The 22,700-nt window shown below is 43.7% G+C and overlaps 1 protein-coding gene across 4 annotated transcripts; it reads right to left on the reverse strand.

Moving 5' to 3' along the window:
* Positions 1 to 1,535: 1,535 nt before the first annotated feature.
* LOC133354479 (tumor necrosis factor receptor superfamily member 26-like) lies at positions 1,536 to 18,444 on the reverse strand. 4 transcript variants are annotated; one of them, XM_061571333.1, is made up of 8 exons: positions 18,374 to 18,444; positions 14,231 to 14,321; positions 10,372 to 10,497; positions 8,864 to 9,019; positions 7,203 to 7,287; positions 6,236 to 6,264; positions 4,614 to 4,748; positions 1,536 to 3,665 (listed from the first exon to the last, which is right to left on the reverse strand). In XM_061571333.1, the coding sequence occupies exons 1-8, from the start codon at positions 18,416 to 18,418 to the stop codon at positions 3,607 to 3,609; spliced, it is 726 nt and encodes a 241-aa protein (XP_061427317.1). In that variant the 5' UTR covers positions 18,419 to 18,444; the 3' UTR covers positions 1,536 to 3,606. The 4 variants fall into 4 exon arrangements, with proteins under 4 accessions (XP_061427317.1, XP_061427318.1, XP_061427319.1 ...); XM_061571334.1 differs by lacking the exon at positions 18,374 to 18,444 and adding an exon at positions 17,670 to 17,728; XM_061571335.1 differs by lacking the exon at positions 10,372 to 10,497.
* Positions 18,445 to 22,700: the final 4,256 nt, after the last annotated feature.

Below are 22,700 nucleotides of genomic sequence, written 5' to 3' on the forward strand. Positions count from 1 at the left end.
GGACGTTTTTGATGTTTTCATTCTTAGTGAAATTCCTTTCTTCGTTTCAGCCAGGAGCTAAAACCCTTCTGTCATCACCTGTTACCTGCTGCTTGCATCACGGGATCGTGAGTGGGTGGTGGTGGCTGCGCGACGTCATCCCCCAGCAGTGCATTTACCACAGCTGATAATGGTGAGACACGTGACTCAGTCATGTTCATAGACCCCGAAGTCGGTGGTGGAAGTTTAATCTCTTTTTTATTGGGAGGCTAAACTAATTCTCGATTTGAAGTGTATCTTTTACCTACGTGACTTTACCGAAAAAACCAAAGAGTATAGGCTGAACTAAACCACACGAAAATCACTGAGCCTTAAAACTTACTTTTGACATGCTTCTTCTTTATTGCATAAATTAACTGATATAACAACTTTAACTCCGGCATACCTAACGGACAGGTTTGGCAGGCAGGTGTGCCACAAATACTATCTGGAATGCGATGCTCAGGTGAGTGCAGTTTTTATGTCTTTACACTATCAACTATTGAAATAAACTATTGTTTTAATTTTACCAGGTAAGGCCCACTGAGCTGTATAGCTCTTTTTTCAGAAGCGACCTGACCACAAATGATAGCTCAACGAAGTGACTTATCACGTGGAAATTGATCGCGACCAAATACGCTTAAACCCACGTTGATGCTAAACCTGGAGGGGAAAACAGGAGGACCCGAAGAAAAATGCACACGACCACAGGGAGAGAGAGAACATGCAAACTCCAAATATACAGTCATCCACGGTCGTGATTGAACCAACAACTTCCTGTATACCAGGCGAGGTATTTAACATCTCGCCACCGCGGCGCCCTTTAAAACCCACTCAGGAAATTAGAGTAAAAGCTACCAGCAAACTTCACCGCTAGTTGTGGAACACATTCACTGCTTCCTTTCAGTTTTTATTTTGAAAGAAAAACTTTGTCAGCACCATTGGAGCCTCATTTGCCAGTAGCAAAATATGATAATAATGTTTTACCCTTTTATCTGGCAAAAAAAAACTTTGTCAGTTTATGCCACGTCTGCACACGTTGCCACAGTTGCTCGCAGTAAATTCGTTTCCGGTCAAGATTGGCGTGATGGCACTATAATCACGGAGTGTAATTCTAGAATCACCGAGTGTGATGCCGACTTGTGCACCTTGCAGGAGTGAGATGGATTGGTACCATGCACTTGATCGTGAAGGGCATAGCGACTGCGTGGGGTAAAGCTTCGTCCAGCAGTGGATAGACAATGGCTGCCGATGAGTATGGTGGTCGTGGTTATATTCTTTGGTTCTTTCGGTAAAGTCACGTAGAATGGAAATAATAAAATAATAACAAGAAAACATAATAAAATAATTCTGACGACGTTTTATTTTGATTATTTTATTATTGCCATTCTACGTGACTTTACCGAAAGAACCAAGAAGATGAATCCCTGCAGGCACGAAAGCTTAAATCGAAAAAAAAATTCACGTAGATAGGTTCAAAAAATAAAACTACAACGTTTCGATCGCAACACAAGCAACCGTCATCAGGTGAAAAAAGTGGTTATCTTGGGAGGTGTTCACTGCACATTTCGTCATTTGTTTCCACTCTTCCTCTGTCTTGTGCCAATATGCCCAAGTAGGTGCACATCTTTCTGGCACCAATCTGTTATTGTTGTCGCCAAGCCATTCTCTGTCAGGTCTTCCTTTCTTTCCGGTTACTTCTATTTTTCCTAACAAGACACATTTCATTTTCCTGTTGTTGTCCATCCTACATATGCGTCCAAATAGTGGCAGATTCCTTCTCATCGTGATTTATAGTGTGTTGACTCTCTCTCCTCAGCAGACCTGTTCTCCACCTGAGGACGGCTGCTTGCGTTGTGGCCGAAACGTCGTGAGAATTATTTTATTATGTTTTATTTTTATTATTTTTTTATTTCCATTCTACGTGACTTTACCGAAAAAACCAAGAAGATGAATCCCTGCAGTCACGAAAGCTTTAAATCTAAATTTATAGCGTGTTCTTTCCCTCCCCCCACTCACACCCAGTCTACCCTTAGAATCCATAAAACAAGTTGTTGGGTTAGATTGCGTCAATATAAATGGCGGGTTTAACGACACATGTTTACACGCTCTAACCCAACACATTTTTCGTGCCGAATCTCCTCCACCACCATTTCTGTTCCCCCTCCCCACAAACCATCCGGTGACTGGCGCGTTGTACCTGGCTTGCGTGCACACCACAATGACAAAATAAAATAAAAAAGCAAATACTGTCCCACCAGCTCCTGTATTTTAAAAGGGCAGCAGAATCCTGAGTCCTGCATATAACTTCCACGAGCTAAGGCCTGTCATAGCTCGAATTCCACAAGGGTCTTCAGCTCAATAAAATATCATAAAGTTAGCGGCAAACTCAGGGGTGTTTATGGCCACTCATACATAGATTGTGACAGTAAAAACAGATTTTTTTAAAAGTCCCAGCGTATCCACACGTATTGTGTGCATTGGTGGCATGAGACACGAGCAAACTCACATGAAGCTTAGGGCCCCAAGTCACTCAAGGGGTTCTGCATTCATTAGACGAAAACCAAATTAAACTTTTATTTTTACCAGGCAAGGCCCACTAAAGCTGTATAGTTATTTTTCAGAAGTACCTTGGCTATCACAAATGATAGCTCAACGAAATGGATTATCATGTGGACGTTTATAGGAGCCGAATACTCTAAACCAGTGGTTCTTAACTGCACTATCAGAAAGGGCATCACACACTCCCAGGGGGTGCGTGTATCCCAGGTTAAGAACCACTGCTCTAAACACACGTTGTTTCTAAATGTGGAAGGACACCTCAGAGGGCCCAGAGAAAAATCCACGGGGAGACATGCAAACTCTAAATATACAGCAGCAGGCGTCAGAGTCGGGATCGATCCCACGACCTCCTGCATACCAGGCGAGGAAGTTAACATCTCGCCACAACGGCGCTCTAATGCACACAAAAGCTCATCATTCTAATAACACTACGAAAAATAATTGTATAGTCTATTGAACTAAAGTGATCAAAATTTGGTTGTTAAGCTTGTCCCGTGTATGTTTATAATTATGCAACACGCCCAAATAGTTTTTTTACACGCTCTTTATTAACTCACTCTGTCTGTCGTTGTCGTTGTATCCTCAAATCTTGTAACTAAAATTTTACCCACTTCCCAATGTGGTATTGACTGCAAACTTGGTATACTTATGTCATACTGATGACAATAATATATTCTATATAAAACAAATATTTTTCAACAATCTTTTTTATATGTTATGTTTCGGCTTGCGTCTAATTGTCCACGCTCAACTAACGTTAGTTTAAAATCACCACGATAAGCTTTGCGACCACTTCCTGGAGTCGTAGAGTTCTGCCATTACGAGTAGGGTACATTTCATGTAAGCGTGTTGTTAAAAACGTTTTTTTTTATATTACTTATTTTGTCACAGGTTCTCCTATGGCTGGCAGAGCACACCCACGCCCAAACGTATTACCCGCGTCTGAATGCGTGGGTTGAGGCTTGTGGAAAGCCACAGCCGAGGGCTACTGGTGACAGTCACAAACAAAAACTCGTGGTCGCCAACCTAAAGACTGCACGAGGGATCCGCATGGAGGGAAAATGCCGTCGTGGATGAACATGAACCTGCACCCACACAAATGCACACCAAATTTATTTTTAATAAACTCCACAATAATGTACTGCAGAGCATTGCAGTTCGTGAACGTGGGTTGTTAGATGACGGTATGCCACACTGGCACTTTCAAACCTGTCAACCCCTTATCAGTGCCTACCTTATTACAGACCAATTCACACCTTATTGGTAACCCTGTGCCCCTATAAATATCAAAGCTCATCCTAAAAAGTCCCATCACAAGGGAGAAACACAAACAAATAGACAAAAAAAGTTTTCGCCCGGATTAAAACAGTTGTTCGCCGCATGAACATGAAAACTCAATTTCCCTGTACAAGAATACGGGGTAAACCGTATGGGTTGACAGCTATGGACTTTTCAGAACACCAAACAACGTGTACAGCAGAGGCATAGGCTTTACCGTTTCTGGAAATAAAACAGAGGTGTTAAGATGTTCAAACACCAAATCGTGACACGAGTGGTCACATTTTGTTTCATAGCCAGCAGGTAGTCATTCATTCATAGCAATGAGAGAATCAGTGTGTATGTCATTATATTCACATACAGCCCATTTGTTAATACACCGCTGGTTGAGGGCCTCTTCATGCAGGTCGTGAGAGTTCCTTTATGACGGTGCAACAGTTAGCGCACTGCGCTATGAACCCGATCATCCGAGTTCGATACCTGCTCACGGCCAACACCAGTGACGATTAGCTTAACCCGTCCCGGGCACCTGGTGCGATGTGTAAACATCGCCACTGGGGAGACAAAGGCGGCCGGGCGTGGTGTTGGCCACCCACCCCATAGGTGCTCGCTAACAGCACTTGCCCCTACAGTCTGTTACAGGCTATACGGGGGGGGGGGATCTTTGTCTTTTGTTTACGACAAATTCGCCACGCAAGAAGTCAAGTGTGAGTCGCCAATAACGTCGCAATGATTTTGCGCGATAAATTACTCGCCTTTTGCAGTCCTCGCGTGCCTCTTGCCACCCCTCAATGTGCAGGCAAGGCAACACGACAGCCGCAACAGGAGGAGGGTGAGAATCGCCAGTGCGGCAAACAGCCACGCCGATGGACAGCCGAGCCATTCGTTCGCTGTCACGGCACGAGATCAAACCACAGACATCAGCAACGCCACGGGGCCTTTGCAAATGTTAATACAGCAGCGTGAAATAGCGGAAACAGATATCGTTAAGAGTTAGCCACGGTAGAATTAATCATCATTTTATAATTCAAATGTATAATGCGCATTCCATCATGGGATCCAAATGTGCCATCAACTAGCTAGCGGTGTGATGAGTTGCCCACATCGTGTGCCGCGATCTGATTCAAGACCCCACTTTTTCCTGTTCTGTTCTTTAACATTAGCCTTACACATTAGCGAAAGGGGGTTTTCGTTCAAACCCTTTTGTGCTTTTCCTGGAAGGAAATGCAATTGTCGAACAACTGCTCTGGCGCGTTAAACGTTGAGGAAGTGCACTTTTGCACCACATTGCTATGCAGGGATATAATTGTATAAATATAGCGTAGGAGTGGGACGATGGCAGCAGCCTTGACCCTGGTAACATCATCATCACGACTGTCATCAACGCGGCGACCTAACATCGATCAGTTTAACACGTGGTGGGCTTTCACGCCCAATATCATCCATAATACAGGTTTTTTTGGTTTGGTTAGATCGCGTAAATATATAAATGTGTCGTTAAACCCGCCACCACCCGACACAGCCAATTAGTAAGGTTTGTCCCGTAGAACAGAACATGCTAATTCGTTACTAGTACAGCAACACCGGTGTGTTGGATAGCAAAGCCACAACATTTACAATCTGAGTACGACGTTTGCCTGTGTCAGGTGGTGGAGTGTTTAAGACACATTTACGTGATCTAACAGAAAAAAACCTGTATTATGGACCAACATCGATCGTCGGTCTCCCTTGGCACCAGCAACACAAGCGACATTTCAGTTGTTGCTCTGCATTGACATCAAGCGTTCAAGTTCATTTATTAGGTATAGCCCTGTGAGCCATTCGGCTCTTGAATCGGGTGCAACCGCGACAAACAAAAAACATGAACAAGAAAACATCTTAAAGTGAATATGTGACTAAGTGCAAACAGAAAATCCAAGAATATTGCAGAAAAAACACCGTACACCAACGCTGTGTGCAAAAATCTCAGTGGGATGCAAGTCAAACAACAACAACAACAACAACCACAAGACAACTTAGATTAAGGCCATCAGTCTAACTCTGTACTACAACAAACAAACACGGCTAAACCAATACAGTTTTCGAAATCACCAAAATAAAGCCATGAAAACAATGAAAAAGCAATCATAGGCGTGCGAGAGAGTGAGCGAGAGCTTTATTAGCGAGAGCTAATAGAGCGTGGTAGACACTGGCCACGGTAGGTGGAATTCACCTGAGGACGGCTGCTTGCGTTGTGGCCGAAACGTCGTGAGAATTGAATGTTATTATGTTTTATTTTTATTATTTTATTATTTCCCTTCTACGTGACTTTACCGAAAGAACCAAGAACACGGCAGGTGGGTTGTGATGCAAAAGACTTTGTAGCGCGCACACTTACGTGTGTTGTTGCCAAGAGTAACTTCAAGTCTGAAATTGATAGAGCTGTTATTAACAATGGCACAAATCCGTGGTGTGTTATGGATGTGTGTACTGTATGTTGAACCTCTTTTGCACCGTACGTAGCCATCCGTGCTAATCGGAAGTGCCGGGTGGGTGGAACCATGAGAAAAATAGCAGTGGGAATGCTGTGGATATCCCGGTAACGTTCTTGTTTGCTTGGTGACTGCCAAGTTGGCAACAAGGCTAACACTTTTCATATATTCCCATTGTTACGGATACTACAACTTATATGTGTATAGTGTTTCTGCAGCTCACTCCACGTGAGAGCTGACTGATGATGCTGGATGTAGGTAATCTAGAGCGAAACGTCGTACAAAGTTGTCAACATTTAGCTTGTTTGTAAGCATTCCTGTTTGCTAATACTGTAAACCAAATAAACCAAATGGTATTTTTCTCCACGCGACAACTTGGTGTTATGGCTGTGTCGAGTGATGGAAGGTTATGGTTAACCATGGACATCCCACCTTGAACAATCTCATACAAAAGAAATGATGAGTCACTGTTCTCGTCTCTTGAGATGTCACCTGGTTAAATAAGATAAACAGTTGTGGTGGAAGGGTGTGTGTGGGTGTGTGGGGGGGGGTTATGTGTGGCACAGTACGGGGCACAGGTGGTGCATCAGCCAGCCATCTCAGTCAGTCAACCCGTGGCACCTGGGTCTGCCCTGTGACCTCCTGCCAGCGGGCGTTCGACACTTTACGTGGCCTCAAGGTGCACATAGCCTGGCACAAGCGTCGTGGTGACGTCACCGCCACTTAGTGGCGAATGGCGGTTGTCGTTGTTGTTATGTGTTCCCTGAGCTTACAGGAACCCTCAATATTCGTCCGGCTAGCCGAGGTGGTTTTATCGCACATGGGTCGAGGCATTCTCAGCAAGAGACTTATGAACAATGTGAAGTGACTTGCCTGCTAGAGTATGTGCTGCTTCTGTGGCCATCAGTGTCCACGTCGGTTGGGAGAGGAGTACATTTGGTTGCATTCATCAAGTTGCCTGTACAAGGACATGACAACGCACGGCATTTACAGTCAGCAGGAGTATACGAAGCATTACAAAAAGTGTAAGTTGTTACTAAAAACTAAATGTGCAGCTCTTTGCCAATACAACTGCTGGCACAAAGCCTCCCCCACGCCATTCATATAGGTCATGGAAATGGTTTGACCATACTTCACCGCGCTGGTCAGTGTGCTTTGCTGAAGGTGGGTAGGATTTGCTACCTCTGAGTTAAACCAAAAAGTTGAACGCGTCATGAGAAGGCTATTTTCACACACAAAAACAAACGTGGTGAATTAGTAAGCAAACTGACGATGTCCTGGGAAGACTGGTGGATTTCAGCTACCTCAAAAGCAGGAACATTCCGGGAAAGACAAGGACATCCCTTCTAGCAATGTTTATTTCCCAAGCAGACACAATAGTACGTGTCATTCACTGGCACATGTTCTTCTGATCCATGCTCGTCTTTCTGTCTCTCAGTGGAATGTTCGACCGTGCCTCTTCTCCATGATTATTTGTGCACATTTGACAATGTACTTGTCCCACTGTGTCTTTGTCAAATCTCCACGTGGATGTCACAGCAGCTAGTAATGCGCATGATTAAAGCGGGCAAAACAGTGCGATTAGATACAAATGTTAAAGTGATGTGAAGATATACAAGGTTGAAGTGGCAGGAAAGCTTGAAAAAATAACAAAACAAACATGTTCTGTCACTACATTTAACCACAAACCTTATACAAACCCGAGGCTTGTTTACATAGTCGAGGAAGTGATGTACACCTTGAGTCAACAAACCCCGAGTCGATTTACTTACGCTCCCCCCCCCTTCATTCACACGCACACGTCTAAATAAGTTATTTAAAATCAAGTTAAACAATCAACAAATAATTAGTCAAAGAATAAAATGTTTTGACCCCACGAGCCCTCGCGGTGTGATAACGATGCCGATGACACCACAAAGCCCCCTCCCCCCCCCGCCGCACATAACCTCCCGTCCAGCGGCACATGTGGGAACAGAGGTGATACTTTCCCACGCCCCCCACCCCGAAACAATGTTTTCATCCGATTACTCAAGTAATTGAACTGACCCATCGGTAGAGCAATCGATTACTACAATGCATAATCAGATATTCAAGCTCTAAAAATAAAAATTCCAGGTGCACGCGATATAAAAGCATTTCGTCAATGGACAAAATGCCGAGTCTTAAAAAAAGAGATATTTTGTTGCGCGTGCAGTGTTGACGAGGCTAAAAGTTGGCAGTTTTCCACTACATTTCAGCCACAGTGTTAGTTAAAAGACTTCGTGCCAACATGCCAAATATGTGAAGAATCGAGAGCAAGCAAAATAAAACGTCCACTTACGTTCGAAGTAATATTGAGATTCTTTTTGTGCCAAAGGGCTTCAGCAACTACCATCATCAACATTGATGTTATGTTGATTTTCTTTTTTTTTTACTGCAGAAAACGTTAAGATTCCTGAATTATGTGGACAAGATTAAAATTCAGCACACAAATGTTGCTCGGGGAAGTTACTGTACTTTACACTTAAGTTACGAAATAGAGGTGCGTCACTCACACGCTCGTTCAATCTTGTGACCTTGAGGGCAGCCTTTGCAGCAAAGGAATTTGGAGCAGTCATCTGTGAGGCAGTGGCGCACGTGAACTGCGGGAGCGCAACCACAAACCCGGTCGCGCACAGCTGTGCATTTGTCCAACTCCTGATGAGACAGAGCTGAAAGCAATACAAAATAAGTAATATTTTAAAAAGCTCTTTTTTTAAAAACACGCTTTAATGAAATGTACCGTACTATTATTGGAAGAACTCCACGACTCCAGGAAGTGGCCCCGAAGCTTGCCATAACGTAAGGGGGACCGTGGACAATTAGACCCAAGCCGAAACATAACATATAAAAAAGATGGTTTAAAAATGTATATACATTTTTTATGATAGAATATAGTATTGTCATCAGTATGACATAAGTATACCAAGTTTGCAGTCGATACCACATTGAGAAGTTGGTTAAAATTGAGTTACAAGATTGAGGATACAACAACAACAACAACAGACAGAGTGAGTTAATAGAAAGCGTGTAATAATAAAAACACCACACTCCCGTGCGCGGGCACACGAGTGTTAATCACCTTTTAAACGGCGGTGGTTACCCACCCGTGCACACATGTTTACGACGCGAATACACTTACTGCTCCTTTAAAATTCAATAACAACCTACGTGATTTGAAGTATCGGAGTTTGAAATGTCACTGCCAATCTCATTGTTAAGTACAGTCCTGTATATAATGTGAATGGGAGCGGTGGCACAGTGGTTAGGACGCTGCTCAATGAACCCGGAGACCCAAATAAATTCCCAAAAACGACTATAATCAGTGGTGCCCCCCACTTCACCAATCTGCATTGATCAGCAAGGTGAAGAACGTTCAAATGACATCCATGACTGGACATGACGTGTAGAAGGCCTTCATCCAGCAGTGGATTGACAAAGGGCTCTGAAGTGTAAATCTTCTTGCGCTGTGCGTACACATCTTGACAACACTTCAGCACCTAAATGAATACTCTTAGTTCTTTCGGTAAAGTCACGTAGGTAAAAAATGAAATTAAAATTAATAAAAATAAAACAATAAAAATCACGACGTTTCGGAGGCAACACAAGCTTCCGTCTTCAGGTGAAACCGTCACAGCAAAATATCTGGTGTCCCCCACTTCGCCAATCTGCATTTATCAGCACGGTGAAGAACGTTCAAATGACATCCATGACTGGACATGACGTGGAGAAGGCCGTCACAGCAAAATATCTGTACAGATATTTTGCTGTGACGGTTTCACCTGAAGACGGAAGCTTGTGTTGCCTCCGAAACGTCGTGATTTTTATTGTTTTATTTTTATTAATTTTAATTAAATTTTTTACCTACGTGACTTTACCGAAAGAACTAAGAGTATGAATCCTTGCAGTCACGAAAGCTTCAAATCTAGAATTAACACCTAAATAAACTGAGTTGGGAGGGCTTGTACAGCAGCAACCATGTAAAGTTCCGCTCAGTAGTAAGTCGTTGCGTTTGAGTCATTACCCGTGTTGCAGCGGGTGCACGGTTCGCAGTTCTGGCGCTTGTTCAGCTCGTTCTGGAATGTTCCAGACCTGCAGGGCGCACATTGTGTCTTGGAGCTGGCACCACACGGCAAAGACAAAAACGTGCCTGCATCCGACATAAAACATTAATGAAGCAGCCAATCGACTAAGGGGCGATATATAGCTGCCCGCCTCCCCCACCAAATCTTCCATGATGTCTGGTCAGCGTGGAAGAGTAGGCCATAATGCCCCCTCGAGGGCTTCTCTCGAGATATATATATGGAGATGTATTGTCTGATTTTTCTTTTGAGATGTATTGTCTGATTTTTCTTTTGTTGATTACATTCCCCGCAACGATGCCCATGATTATTTTGAGCTACGTATTTGGTATTTTTGCGTTAAACCCGGGGCCTTGTCTTAAAGAGGGGGCCCATGTCTGTAATACCTGGATGTTAACCAGCATTGAAACTAAACTAAAAACTACATTCTTGATATGAAGCTTTCGTGGCTGCAGGAATCCATACTCTTTGGTTCTTTCGGTAAAGTCACGTAGTTAGAAATAAAATAAATTAAAACAAATCACGACGTTTCGATCGCAACACAAGCGATCTTCACCAGGTGGGACAACAACAGCATTTTCTTGCTGAAGATTTTTAGCAAGAAAATGCTGTGATTTTTACCTACGTGACTTTACCGAAATAACCAAAGAGTATAAAACTACATTATTTTTATTTGACCAGGTTAAGGCCCACTTTTTCAGACGCGACCTGGCACAACGAAGTGGCTTATCATGCGGAAATTTATAGCAGCCAAATACTCGAAACGCACGTTCGTTCTAAATGAGGAGGGAAAAACCCGGTGGATCCGGAGAAATTTCCACGCGACCACGGGGAGAACATGCAAACTCCAAATATACAGGTGTCAGGTCGAGATCGAACCCACGACCTCCTGTACACCAGGTGAGGTAGTTAACATCTCGCAAGGCTGACTCTGCCAGTGATACAAATATACTGTGTGTTTGAAACCAGTCCAGAGTTTGCTTATTATGTACAGTATGTACGTTGAACTTCTTTCACGCCGTACGTAGCCGACCGTGCTAATCGAATCAATGCTGCTGAAATGATGCAATCCCAAAAAGTCGTGTGGCTGCTGGCTGTGGTAATAATACATGTGGAGACACAGATATAAGCAGAAGTGGTGGTGTCTGTTCATCTCTTTTCTAAAGGTTAAGAGGTCATCATAAGTTCTGTCTTCTTGGTTCTTTCGGTAAAGTCACGTAGAAGGGAAGTAATAAAATAATAAAAATAAAACATAATAAAATAATTCTCACGACGTTTCGGCCACAACGCAAGTAGCTGTCCTCAGGTGAAGAGGACGGCTACCGAAAGAACCAAGAAGATGAATCCCTGCAGTCACGAAAGCTTTAAATCGAAATATAAGTTCTGTCGTTAGGATAATCACATCTTCTTGGTTATTTCAGTAAAGTCATATAGAAGGGAAATAATAAAATAATAATAAAACATAACAAAATAAAAATTCTCACGACGTTTCGGCCACAACACAAGCAGCCGTCCTCAGGTGAAGAAACAGAGCTGTTGGAAAGACAGCGTCGCAATGAACACCGCCAAGCTTGGCAGCGTATATTTAAGCTGTGGCCGAAACGTCGTGAGAATGTTTATTTTATTATGTTTAATTTTTATTATTTTATTATTTCCCTTCTACATGACTTTACCGAAAGAACCAAGAAGATGAATCCCTGCAGTCACGAAAGCTTTAAATCGAAGGATAATCACAATTTATGTCACTTCAAAAAAATGTGTGTAAAACCGGATGGGGCCTCTGGGTACGGTATGGCATTTGTAAACTTTGGGTGTGTCTGGACTTGAACGGTCGCCCGCACACAAGAACCATGAGTAGCTGTCACTTCCTTGACAATGGAAGTAACCTCGACTGACTGCATTTGCCAAATTGCCGTAAATGCACACACGCGCATTTGGATAAACAACAAAAACAAATGGAAAAAAACCCTCCATCGTTTAATGACACGTCAATCTGTGGCAACAAGACACGTGCAGAAGTAGTTGCGTTCTGAGTGAGAAGAAACAAGAAATAGTATAAGTCGTGAACTGTGGTCTGTTGACCTCGGTGAATGGACGTGTCTGATGAAATGCAATGTCGTCTTCTTATATGCCGTTGCTAGACAATGAGGCCTTCAAGGTATCAAAGACAAAGATGACCCGTATAGCCTTAACAGACTTGGGGTAAGTGCTTATAGCGAGCACCTATGAAGGAGTGGGCGGGTGGGTGGCCAGCACCACGCCCGACCGCCTTTGTCTCCCAAGTGGCGATGTTTTCAACACACCGCACTAGGTACTCATTTGAGGCTGAGTCGACCTCGGGGAGGCCAGGACCGGTTCAAATATTCGCCAATGTTGTTGGCCGTGAGCAGGAATCGAACTCGGGATGGCTGCCGGGTTCGTAGGGGGTGCGCTAACCGCTGCGCCACCGCTCCGCACAAACATTGTGCCTCACCGCTTCCAGGTATCTAACGCAGCACCCCGAACGCACTGCGTACACCAGGCACCCGATCACAGCTGTATCCATGAAGCGTGAAAGCATATACCGTACTGCACGAGGGGCAGGAACACAGATTACGCACTGTCATGGTCAACGTTATTACACCACATGCATACGAAATGCCATTTTGAAGGTACAGTGATGACATATGTAGGTTTCGATTTAAATCTTTCGTGACTGCAGGGATTCATATTCTTGGTTCTTTCGGTAAAGTCACGTAGAAGGGAAATAATAAAGTCATAATAATAAAGTACAATTTCCCTTCTACGTGACGATACCGAAAGAACCAAAAATATCTGTAGGCTTATAAAATACCGCTGAACACATGTTCGTTTCGCAACAGGACGTGGAGGGAAACGTCGCACGCCAAATTATGGAGAGAGAAAAAGTCGATGGCTTGACATGAAGGTGTCACTGGATCTCAGTCGCATGACGGTTGATGCTTGTTGGCCATACGACGGTACGTCTGAGTCGCTTGATGCTGTAATGCAGTGGTTCCTAAACCTGTGGTGCACGCACCCTTAGGGGGTGCGAGATGCCCTTTCTGGGGGTGCAAGATTGTTTTGAAGTTTATCGAAAACACAAATTAAGCACGGGTACGTAAGTACAACTACTTTGTTTCATCAACCTCGATGTATTTATTAACATCGTAATTCTTTTTTGAACGACTGAGAACTAAAAGGGGTTAAGAAGGCTGCAGTAAAGATGAAGATGCACTGATGTAATGAAATGGTTATAGCCACGGAATTACAAGTGCATAAGTACACGCGAAATCAGTGGCGGAGCCAGTGGTGGGGGTGGATGGCACGTGCCCCCCTACCCCCCCAATGATCAGATCGAAAACCTAATTTCGATCGGATCATTGTGGTTTATTAGTGATAAATCAGGATTTTGCGACCCCCACTGCCACTGTGTAGCATATTATTGTGTGCCAGGGACTCTATGAGATGATTGGACAATAATCTGAGTCCATAATTGGCAATAAGTAACGGCACAGCAGTTATAAGTGACTCAGAATTGTGCGCAAGTTGCGTATATAGTACACGACTTCTCTTCAGCGAACGCGATGCCTTCAGCGAGCACACGCGTCGAATAACAGGCAATGGGCAAGTCCTTACTTACTAACAACTCCTCTATCATTTTGCATTGCTGGAGGAGTTGCCCCCCACTACCTGAAAATCCTGACTCCTCTGCCCGAAATAACTTGCAACCGCAAGTCATAAGAGTTTCTCGATACATTTCAGTTGTCAAATCAAATTGTTGAGATATTGCTTTTACTTTACCTGGAGGACACTTTTCACAACAGATGTTGTCAAACAAGTAATGGGTCGTTTCGTTGCACGCGCGTGCATTCACCACAGCCAGAAGGACGATCTGAAACAAGAGACCCCGGTTCACAGGCACAAATCAAAGACAAAGATCCCCCGTATAGCCTTAACAGACTTGTCGGGACAAGTGCTGTTAGCGAGTAGCACCTATGAAGGCTGGCACGACATACGATGGGGTAGGTGGCCTGCACCACGCCCGGCCGTCTTTGTTTCCCCAGTGGCGATGTTTACACACAGCACCAGGTGCTCATTTGAGGCTCAGTCGCCCTAGGGGAAGCTCTGGACCGGTTCAGATAATCGTCACCGGTGTTGGCCGTGAGCGGGAATCGAACTCGGTCACCGGGTTCATAGCGCTCCACTACTGCTCCCCATCTTCTTGGTTCTTTCGGTAAAGTCACGTAGAAGGGAAGTAATAAAATAATAAAAATAAAACATAATAAAATAAAATAATATTATATAATATAATAAAATAATACACATTTATTATTTTTATTATTTTAATACTTCCCTTCTACGTGACTACCGAAAGAACCAAGAAGATGAATCCCTGCAGTCACGAAAGCTTTAAATCGAAATATACCGCTTCCCACTTTCAAGTTTTATGTATGAGGTATAGCCCTGTGAGACATGCGGCTCTTGAGTCGGGTGCAACCGCAATAAACTAAATATGAACAGAGAACATCTTAAAGCGACGACGCGCAACAGAAACATCCTGGATAAACCAGCAAATCTTCCAGAAAAAAACCCAGTGTGATGCAAATCAAACATTAACAACCATAGGACAATTTAGATTCAAGTTATCAGGCCAGCTCCGCACTTCCGCAAGAAACATGGCTTAACCATTTCGATTTAAAGCTTTCGTGACTGCAGGGATTCATATTCTTGGTTCTTTCGGTAAAGTCACGTAGAAGGTAAATAATACAATAATGAACAATTAAACAATTACATTCTCACAACGTTTCGATTGCAACACAAGCAATCCTCATCAGGCGTGAAAACCACAGCAAGAAATTCGTGAGAATTTAATTGTTTTATTTTTATTATTTTATTATTTCCATTCTACGTGACTTTACCGAAATAACCAAGAATATGGCTTAACCATGTTTTCGAATTCACCAAAATAAAGCTATAAAAACAATGTAACAACAGTAATCATAGGAACTGTGATTCAAATTTAACAATAAACGATATACATAACATGCACGTAACGGTGAACCTAGTGAATTGAGTCCTTGACACACACATATACACATTTACACACCCTGGCTCCGTTGAATTTAAGGTGTAAAATGACTGTGTTATTTTCACGGGAAGGGGGGGGGGTAAACGTAATTGAGTGTGTGCAGTGGCTTGGCGGAGCAATTCTTAGAAGATTAACGTCATATGAGCAACGGCGTGCACAGTGCAAACTGTGCTGGAGGCAAGCAACTCGTGGTTAGCGTAACAAAACAGCACGCTTTCCCCTCGCATGCTGCTGCTGCTGCTCGCCCTTCGATCCACACGCACCACACGCACACAGGCGGAGAGATTGGACGGGAAGGGGTGGGTGGACGCGAGCATTTTGTTTTTACATAACCTCGCCGGCCACACCACCTTCTGGGAGTGCATCATTTCAGCAGAAAGAGTCAATAGAATCTTCGACATTCGGCGTCCCATGAGCAGTTTGGCTTCCTTAAAGCAATGCTGGTGAGCGTTCGTGTATATATATAGAGGCAGGAACTCTCTCTCTGTTAGACGTATTATACGCAAAAATATATTATAGTAATTAAATTATATTCTTGGATCTTTCGGTAAAGTCACGTAGAAGGGAAATAAAGAAAATAAAACATAATAAAATTCTCTCCTTGAGGACGGCTGCTTGTGTTGTGGCCGAAACGTCGTGAGAATTTTATTGTTTGATTTTTATTACTTTATTATTTCCCTTCTACGTGACTTTACCGAAAGATCCAAGAATATTAATCCCTGCAGTCACGAAAGCTTTAAATCGAAAATTTATTATTTCCCTTCTACGTGACTTTACCGAAAGAACCAAAGAGTAATTCCTGCAGTCACGAAAGCCCCATATCAAGTTTTTTACACACAACTAAGTAAGCGTACAATACGCCTCAATTAGTTATTTATTTATTTCGTTGCTTATATTTGTTACTTAAACTTATGTTTATGTTACATATATTCTTTACGAATATGTTAATGCTTGTTTTGTGTTATGTATTAAACATGTCTTTATAAGATTTTCATTCTATTTAGATTTCATACAAAGTTTTCAAAAACATACAAATTTCCCATAATATTCGTACACATTCATGGCCATTAGCCATTGTAACCAGGGCTTAATTTCTCACTAAATATTTTCCTGAACTCAGCCGTCGAACATTTGGCTGAAGTTAAGCTCAGAACCAATCTCAAAGAAGGCCTAGGTTTTAACAAGTACCAACCACAGCAAATTACAAATATATACTCTAAGAAAACATGAACAACGTGAGTAAAATGTCAGCAACATTGCGTAAGCTTAACTCCTGCTGCCAGGGCTCAATTGAGTCGATAACGTCAAGCGCCAACCATGAAAGGCATCCACGTGCACGCGTACTGATGGGATAACACCAACAAATGAATTATGGGTGGACGACATCAAATGAGAAACGAATCGCCTTTACAAATGTACAAATACTCACAGACAAAGATTTCCACACGAGTCCACCGACAGTATTCATCTCTGTTCTAAGACACTCAGGACTTGGTCAACTTGGTGAAAGCAAATAGTTGGAGGCTTTGTGCGGACAGCTCGCATGCAAATGGTCTTATTTGGCAAACGGTGCCGCAGTTTATTTCCATAAATGTACACCAAAGCCACAGTGAGTTTTTTGCGGTCGAGTCATTTTCCACATTGTAGGTATTTTTAATGGGGTATGACTTTTGTTTTTCTTATTCTAAGGTATAAAATACAATGCAATTTACATTTACATAGCGTCTAAATGCAATCAACGCACCTCCAGACACTTCACAGGGGAAGAGAGAAAAAACACATTTGATTTGAAACCAAGGGCAGAATTCTCAACTCCACGCAGTTCAAGACGAAGAGAATTTAAGACTTTATAAGCGGAAGCTGAGATACAGCTACCTTCCATGGAACAAAGTTTGGACTTGTGAGCGTTCTAATAAGGCGGCCTTTGTTACTGGAGTGGAGACAACATTCCAGAGGGTACAGCGAGATGAGAGAGAGGAGAAGGTAGAGGCAGGGGCAAGACCATGAATAATCTCAGAAAACGATCACTGCAATCTTAAATTAAAGTGAATCCGAGACTTGACAGGAAGCCAGTGGAGATATCGTGGGTACTGGAGTGATGTTATCACGTTTTCATGTACACATACCTGTCAACCCCTTATCAGTGCCTACCTTATTAGAGACCAATTCAGACATTATTGATCACCCCGTGCCCCGTAAAAATATCAACGTTCATCCTACAAAGTCTCATCACAAGGGAGAAACACAAACAGACAAAAAACCGTTGCCCGTATTGAAACGGCTGTACACCGTATGGACCTCAAAACTCAATTACCATGTACAAGAATACGAGTGAACCATATGGGTTGACAGGTATGACGTACAGGTGAGGAGGAGCCTTGTAACGCTCATTCTGAATGATCTGTAACCATGAAACGAGGGAATGTGGGAGAGGTAATGAAGGCGTGAATTAGGCTCTCAGCAGCCGGTGGAGCCCAAAAAAATGCCGTGTGCGGGCAGTGTTACGAATGTTCAGATAACGAGGTCTTATAGACGAGGGAGACATAGGTGGGTGATGAAAGTTAGGGTCTAAAATAACCTCACGGCTGCGCACCCTTTTTTCCCAATGTAACATTACAGTTCAGAAGGTGCAACATTTCACTTGAAGGCTCTTACTTTTTACCACTTTGAATGATCTCAGTTACGGCGGTATTGAAACGAAGCGATTTGGAGCCAATTCAGTCGGAAATCGCATCAAAGGCCGGACTTCAAGATTGGGGCATTGCGGATGGTGGAAAGGAAAACCATCGCAACGGAATCTGGATGTCACCAGCATAGAAATGATGTTCCATCTTACAACTGGATAATGATTTTACCCAGTGGAAGGAGATACGTGGAAGGGGAAAAGAAGCAATGCCCATGTCCTCCTCACACCGCTGCTGGTGGAAGAGCCTCCCACGAGATGCACCTCTCGAGGTTAGTTTTTGGCCTACTCTTCCACCTACACATGTTGCATTTGGAAGATGTGGGGAGTACCCCACACGTTAACCCCACCACATGCAACCTGCCATTCGTTGTGGTGCACCCATTCGTAGTCTTGGGTGGACAAATGTAGGGATGATTTAAGGAACTTGCACATTACTTCAACTACTGCAACGCGCCAGTATGCTAACCATGACACCACGGCAGCACTTAATCGCCAGATACATAGTGGACTTGTTTATTTTGTAATGGCAGATATACTCTTTCTGATAACTTCCTGCATTTTTCACCGAACAAGAAATATGAGAGAGCAATACCGTACATATGTAATTTAATGTATTCGTTTTTTGCCAGTAAACTTAAGACTCATGAGTCGATATACTGCAACTGAGATATATGGCTAATTAATTCGTGAAAGCATTTTCTACTTTATTTTAACAGGCCAAATGAGCAAGCAATGTCACAAACCTGTGGGTTGACCCACAGCGAACTACAAGTACTTTATATTGATACAAAAATTTGTAAACGCCTGTGTAGCTGACAACTCATGTGTACCAGTGCTCGCTAAATATTGTGTCGTTGTCATATTCAGCCCTTTATTGTTTATAGCAAACCACTGCTACACCCCGATTTAATTCTCTAAAACTTTATCTATTTTTAAAGTAAGGTTTATTGAAAACAGAAATAAATATACACGGGAAAAAATCATAGGGGTGAATTAATTGGGAGTTACAAGACATCTGAAACATTGTGAAGGCTTTCCCACACGATGGCAATTATGGTGCTTATTTTATTCATACCTCTCTATGCTGGTCAGTGCAGTTTAATGAGTGGGGGCCCATGACCGTATTGAGATATCAGTCGCCACCGATATTAGCCGTTGCCAACATAGCCCAAATGAAATATATGGTGTGAAAAGGTGAACACTCAACACTTAATGGACCCTTTTCCATTTCGAGACGTCTGCAAGTAGCATCGTGGGTCCCATTCACCACTAAATCTCGGAACGTGCAAGCGATTCAGCGTTCATTTAATTCAGAAAGGCATAGCCTGAAAGACATGGTACTCACCGCAGAGAACCGTAGCGACATGACCACACTCTATAATAGCTGGTGCCAAACGGTGCCACACGCCCCTCCGCATGGCCTTGTGCGAGCCTCGGTACGTCTTCTGACCTGAAGACTTCCCGATGAAGCGATTTTATTTGAGTTTTGATTCCGTTCTGATGGACAAACAACTGATGACGGACACGTATGTCAGTGGAGGCACAAATGCAGACAGACATGGGTGGTGCTCGCTCTTCTTTGTGGTTGTGGATAAACATTCAAGGCTGGAAAACAATGGCGTTGGGACAATTGGTCAATAATGTAGATAACTGACAAACAAATGATAACCAACACGTTTTTTGTTGGTCGTTTACACCCTCCCCTCCACACCCTTCCGCCTTAAAAAATAAATCCGTAACCACCGACCAGCCGTATCAGTGCTACCAGCAGACGGTACCAAACGGCGTCAGCAAGCCACACTCATTTCCTCCCTTGCAGCTTCCCCCAATATTTTTCCAATTACGGGCAGTCCTCGGTTTACGAACCTTATTCGTTCCTGAGACCCGTTCGTCAGTCGAACGGTTCGTTGGTCGAGACACAACAATACACATTACTTAAATACCCACACGGTCAAGGTTGTGAAATGTGTTACAGTTCAACAAAAAGGGAAGCATTGTTAAACTCATAATTAAGATGAAAAATTCTACATTTAAATGTAACACTGTAAAGAAATGCTGTATACTCTTTGGTTCATTCGGTAAAGTCACTTAGGTAGAAAAAAAATATCACGACGTTTCGATCGCAACACAAGCGGTCGTCCTCAGGCGGAAAAAATAATCCAGCAGTGGAACTGCTGACCCAGCGAGAGAGCTGTTACAACAAGAGGTTATATTGGTAGGAACCTCCTGGTTACACCAGCCCATAGGGGATTATTGTGTCCGTCCGTCGTGCATCCAAAAATGGGAGGGGTGGGGCTGGGTGGAGAGGAGAGGGTAGGGAGGGGCTGGGTGGGGAGGATGGGGAGGGGATGCGTGGGGAGGGGAGAGTGGGGAGGTGCAATGCCAGCTCAGACAGGAACCATGTCACGAAACATGTTTTGCATCAAGTGCTCGGATAACACAAAAGGGAAACTGTATTTGAATTCCTGGTTCAAGTAAACACATTTCAGATATTTCGATTTAAAGCTTTCGTGACTGCAGGGATTCACCTTCTTGGTTCTTTCGGTAAAGTTTGCGAGCAGCACTACGTGACTTTACCGAAAGAACCAAGAAGACATTTCAGATATTTAGCAAAACTGATTTCACGTGATACAGGTTTGTTGAATGTGCATTATTTTGCATGTATTGGTATTTTTAAATCCTTTATATTAAGTTCGCTTGCTTGCTTGCGTGTTTGCTTGCTTGCGTGCTTGCTTGCTTGCTTACGACCGTGCAAACCTTTCGGTCGTTTTTTAACCCACTTCCCGTGATCCAATCGAGCTGACATTTTCCACACAGACTCGTTGTGCGAGACAATTTATTTTCGTGAAAATTTTTTTTCCAAAATGTTACACTTTTTAGCAAAAAAAATTATATTTAATTACCAATTGCTTAATGGTGGCAGGCAATCATCTGACACATAGGTGGCAGGCATCTCAAGCCAGAGGACGAGAGGATTCTAGCCGCCACGCATATAAAGGATTTATAGTGAAAAACTTTGTTTTTACGGGTTAATTTTTTTTATGGATGCACGCACACCACATTTGTATTTTGTATGCGTGTATAATGACGACTTGACATACTTCTCTTGAGATGGCACTTCATTGAAGACACGTTCCCTTGTAATCACTGCAACAGCCCCGAGTCTCCCACACATATCTCCCTTGTATGAACCTTATGGCGGTACCCCTTTGTACCATATTACCCAGTCTTTCGCACAATGTCCGTGATGCAGTCATCTTTAGTCTGTTGATGGTCGGCGATGCGGCAATCGACTCATCTCGACGAGCTGTACACGATGCACCACCATGGTGCTTGCGAGCGTTCAGGGTTTCAGCGCAATCGTCCTCGCTGCGTTTCGACATCACGGAGTGGCACTGATTTCAGATTGATTGGTACCCCAGTCCCAGAGCAGAGGTAAGGGGCCGTCCATAAATGACGTCACGCGATTTTGGACGATTTTTTACCCCCCCCCCCTTCGTCACACGGCGTCACAAAAAGTCAGACCCCCCCCCCCCTAAATAAAACATGCTTCAAATCGCTTTAAACTATTGTCATTGTAGTGCGTATTTAATGTGGCGCTGCACTCTGATGTTGTAGGAGAAAACATTTATTAAAAGTCAATTTAATTAAGTAGAACGTGTTGTCTATCTTCTATATATATAAAATCGTGCATGTCTGTCTGTCTGTCTGTGTGGATTTCGGACCATACGCACTTTCATTGGACGGCGGTTGCCCCTGGCAACAGCTAACGACGCCTTCGCCGCTTTCATTGGACGGCGGTTGCCCCTGGCAACGAGTAGCAACTTTTCGCCGCGGGGTGGACGCCATTTTTAATAGCGCGGGGGGGGGGGGGGGGGGACCGGCACCCGTACCCAGCGTTCGCCGGGTGGGAAAATCAGGCAAGGCGGGAGGCTCTGCACGGTGCTAGGCCTCGACACCCAACACGCCACTCTGAGGTAAATTCATACAAATTTCACGTCCTCTACAGAGTGGCGAGGGAGGCAGAGTGGCGAGGGAGGGACTCAGCCTCAAAACGAGTAACTGGTGTGGCGTATTAACATCGCCACTGGGGAGACAAAGGCGGCCGGGCGTGGTGGATACAAGTCCCGGGCAAAGCCAGGTCATGACTATGTGTGTATGTGTTTATGTGTATGTCTGTGTGTCTGTATGTATGTGTGTATGTATGTATGTGTCTGTATGTGTTTGTGTGTATGTATGTGTGTGTCTGTATGTATGTGTGTGTGTATTGTGTATGTGTTTGTGTGTATGTATGTGTGTGTTTGTATGTATGTGTATGTCTGTGTGTATGTGTGTGTATTGTGTGTGTCCGGCAAAACAACCTCCTACCTCCTCGCGGTGCCGGACGGGCAACACTGTCGTGGGCAGTGCTGTGGGGGGAGGGCCAATGCCCATTGGCCTCTCCCCTCATGGCGTCTGTGACCACCACAGTGGCTAAACGGGGGCTCTGGACGGGT

The sequence above is a fragment of the Lethenteron reissneri genome, chromosome 47 (assembly GCF_015708825.2).
Source record: "Lethenteron reissneri isolate LAM-NWPU_2019-01 chromosome 47, ASM1570882v1, whole genome shotgun sequence".
Lineage (NCBI taxonomy): Eukaryota > Metazoa > Chordata > Hyperoartia > Petromyzontiformes > Petromyzontidae > Lethenteron > Lethenteron reissneri.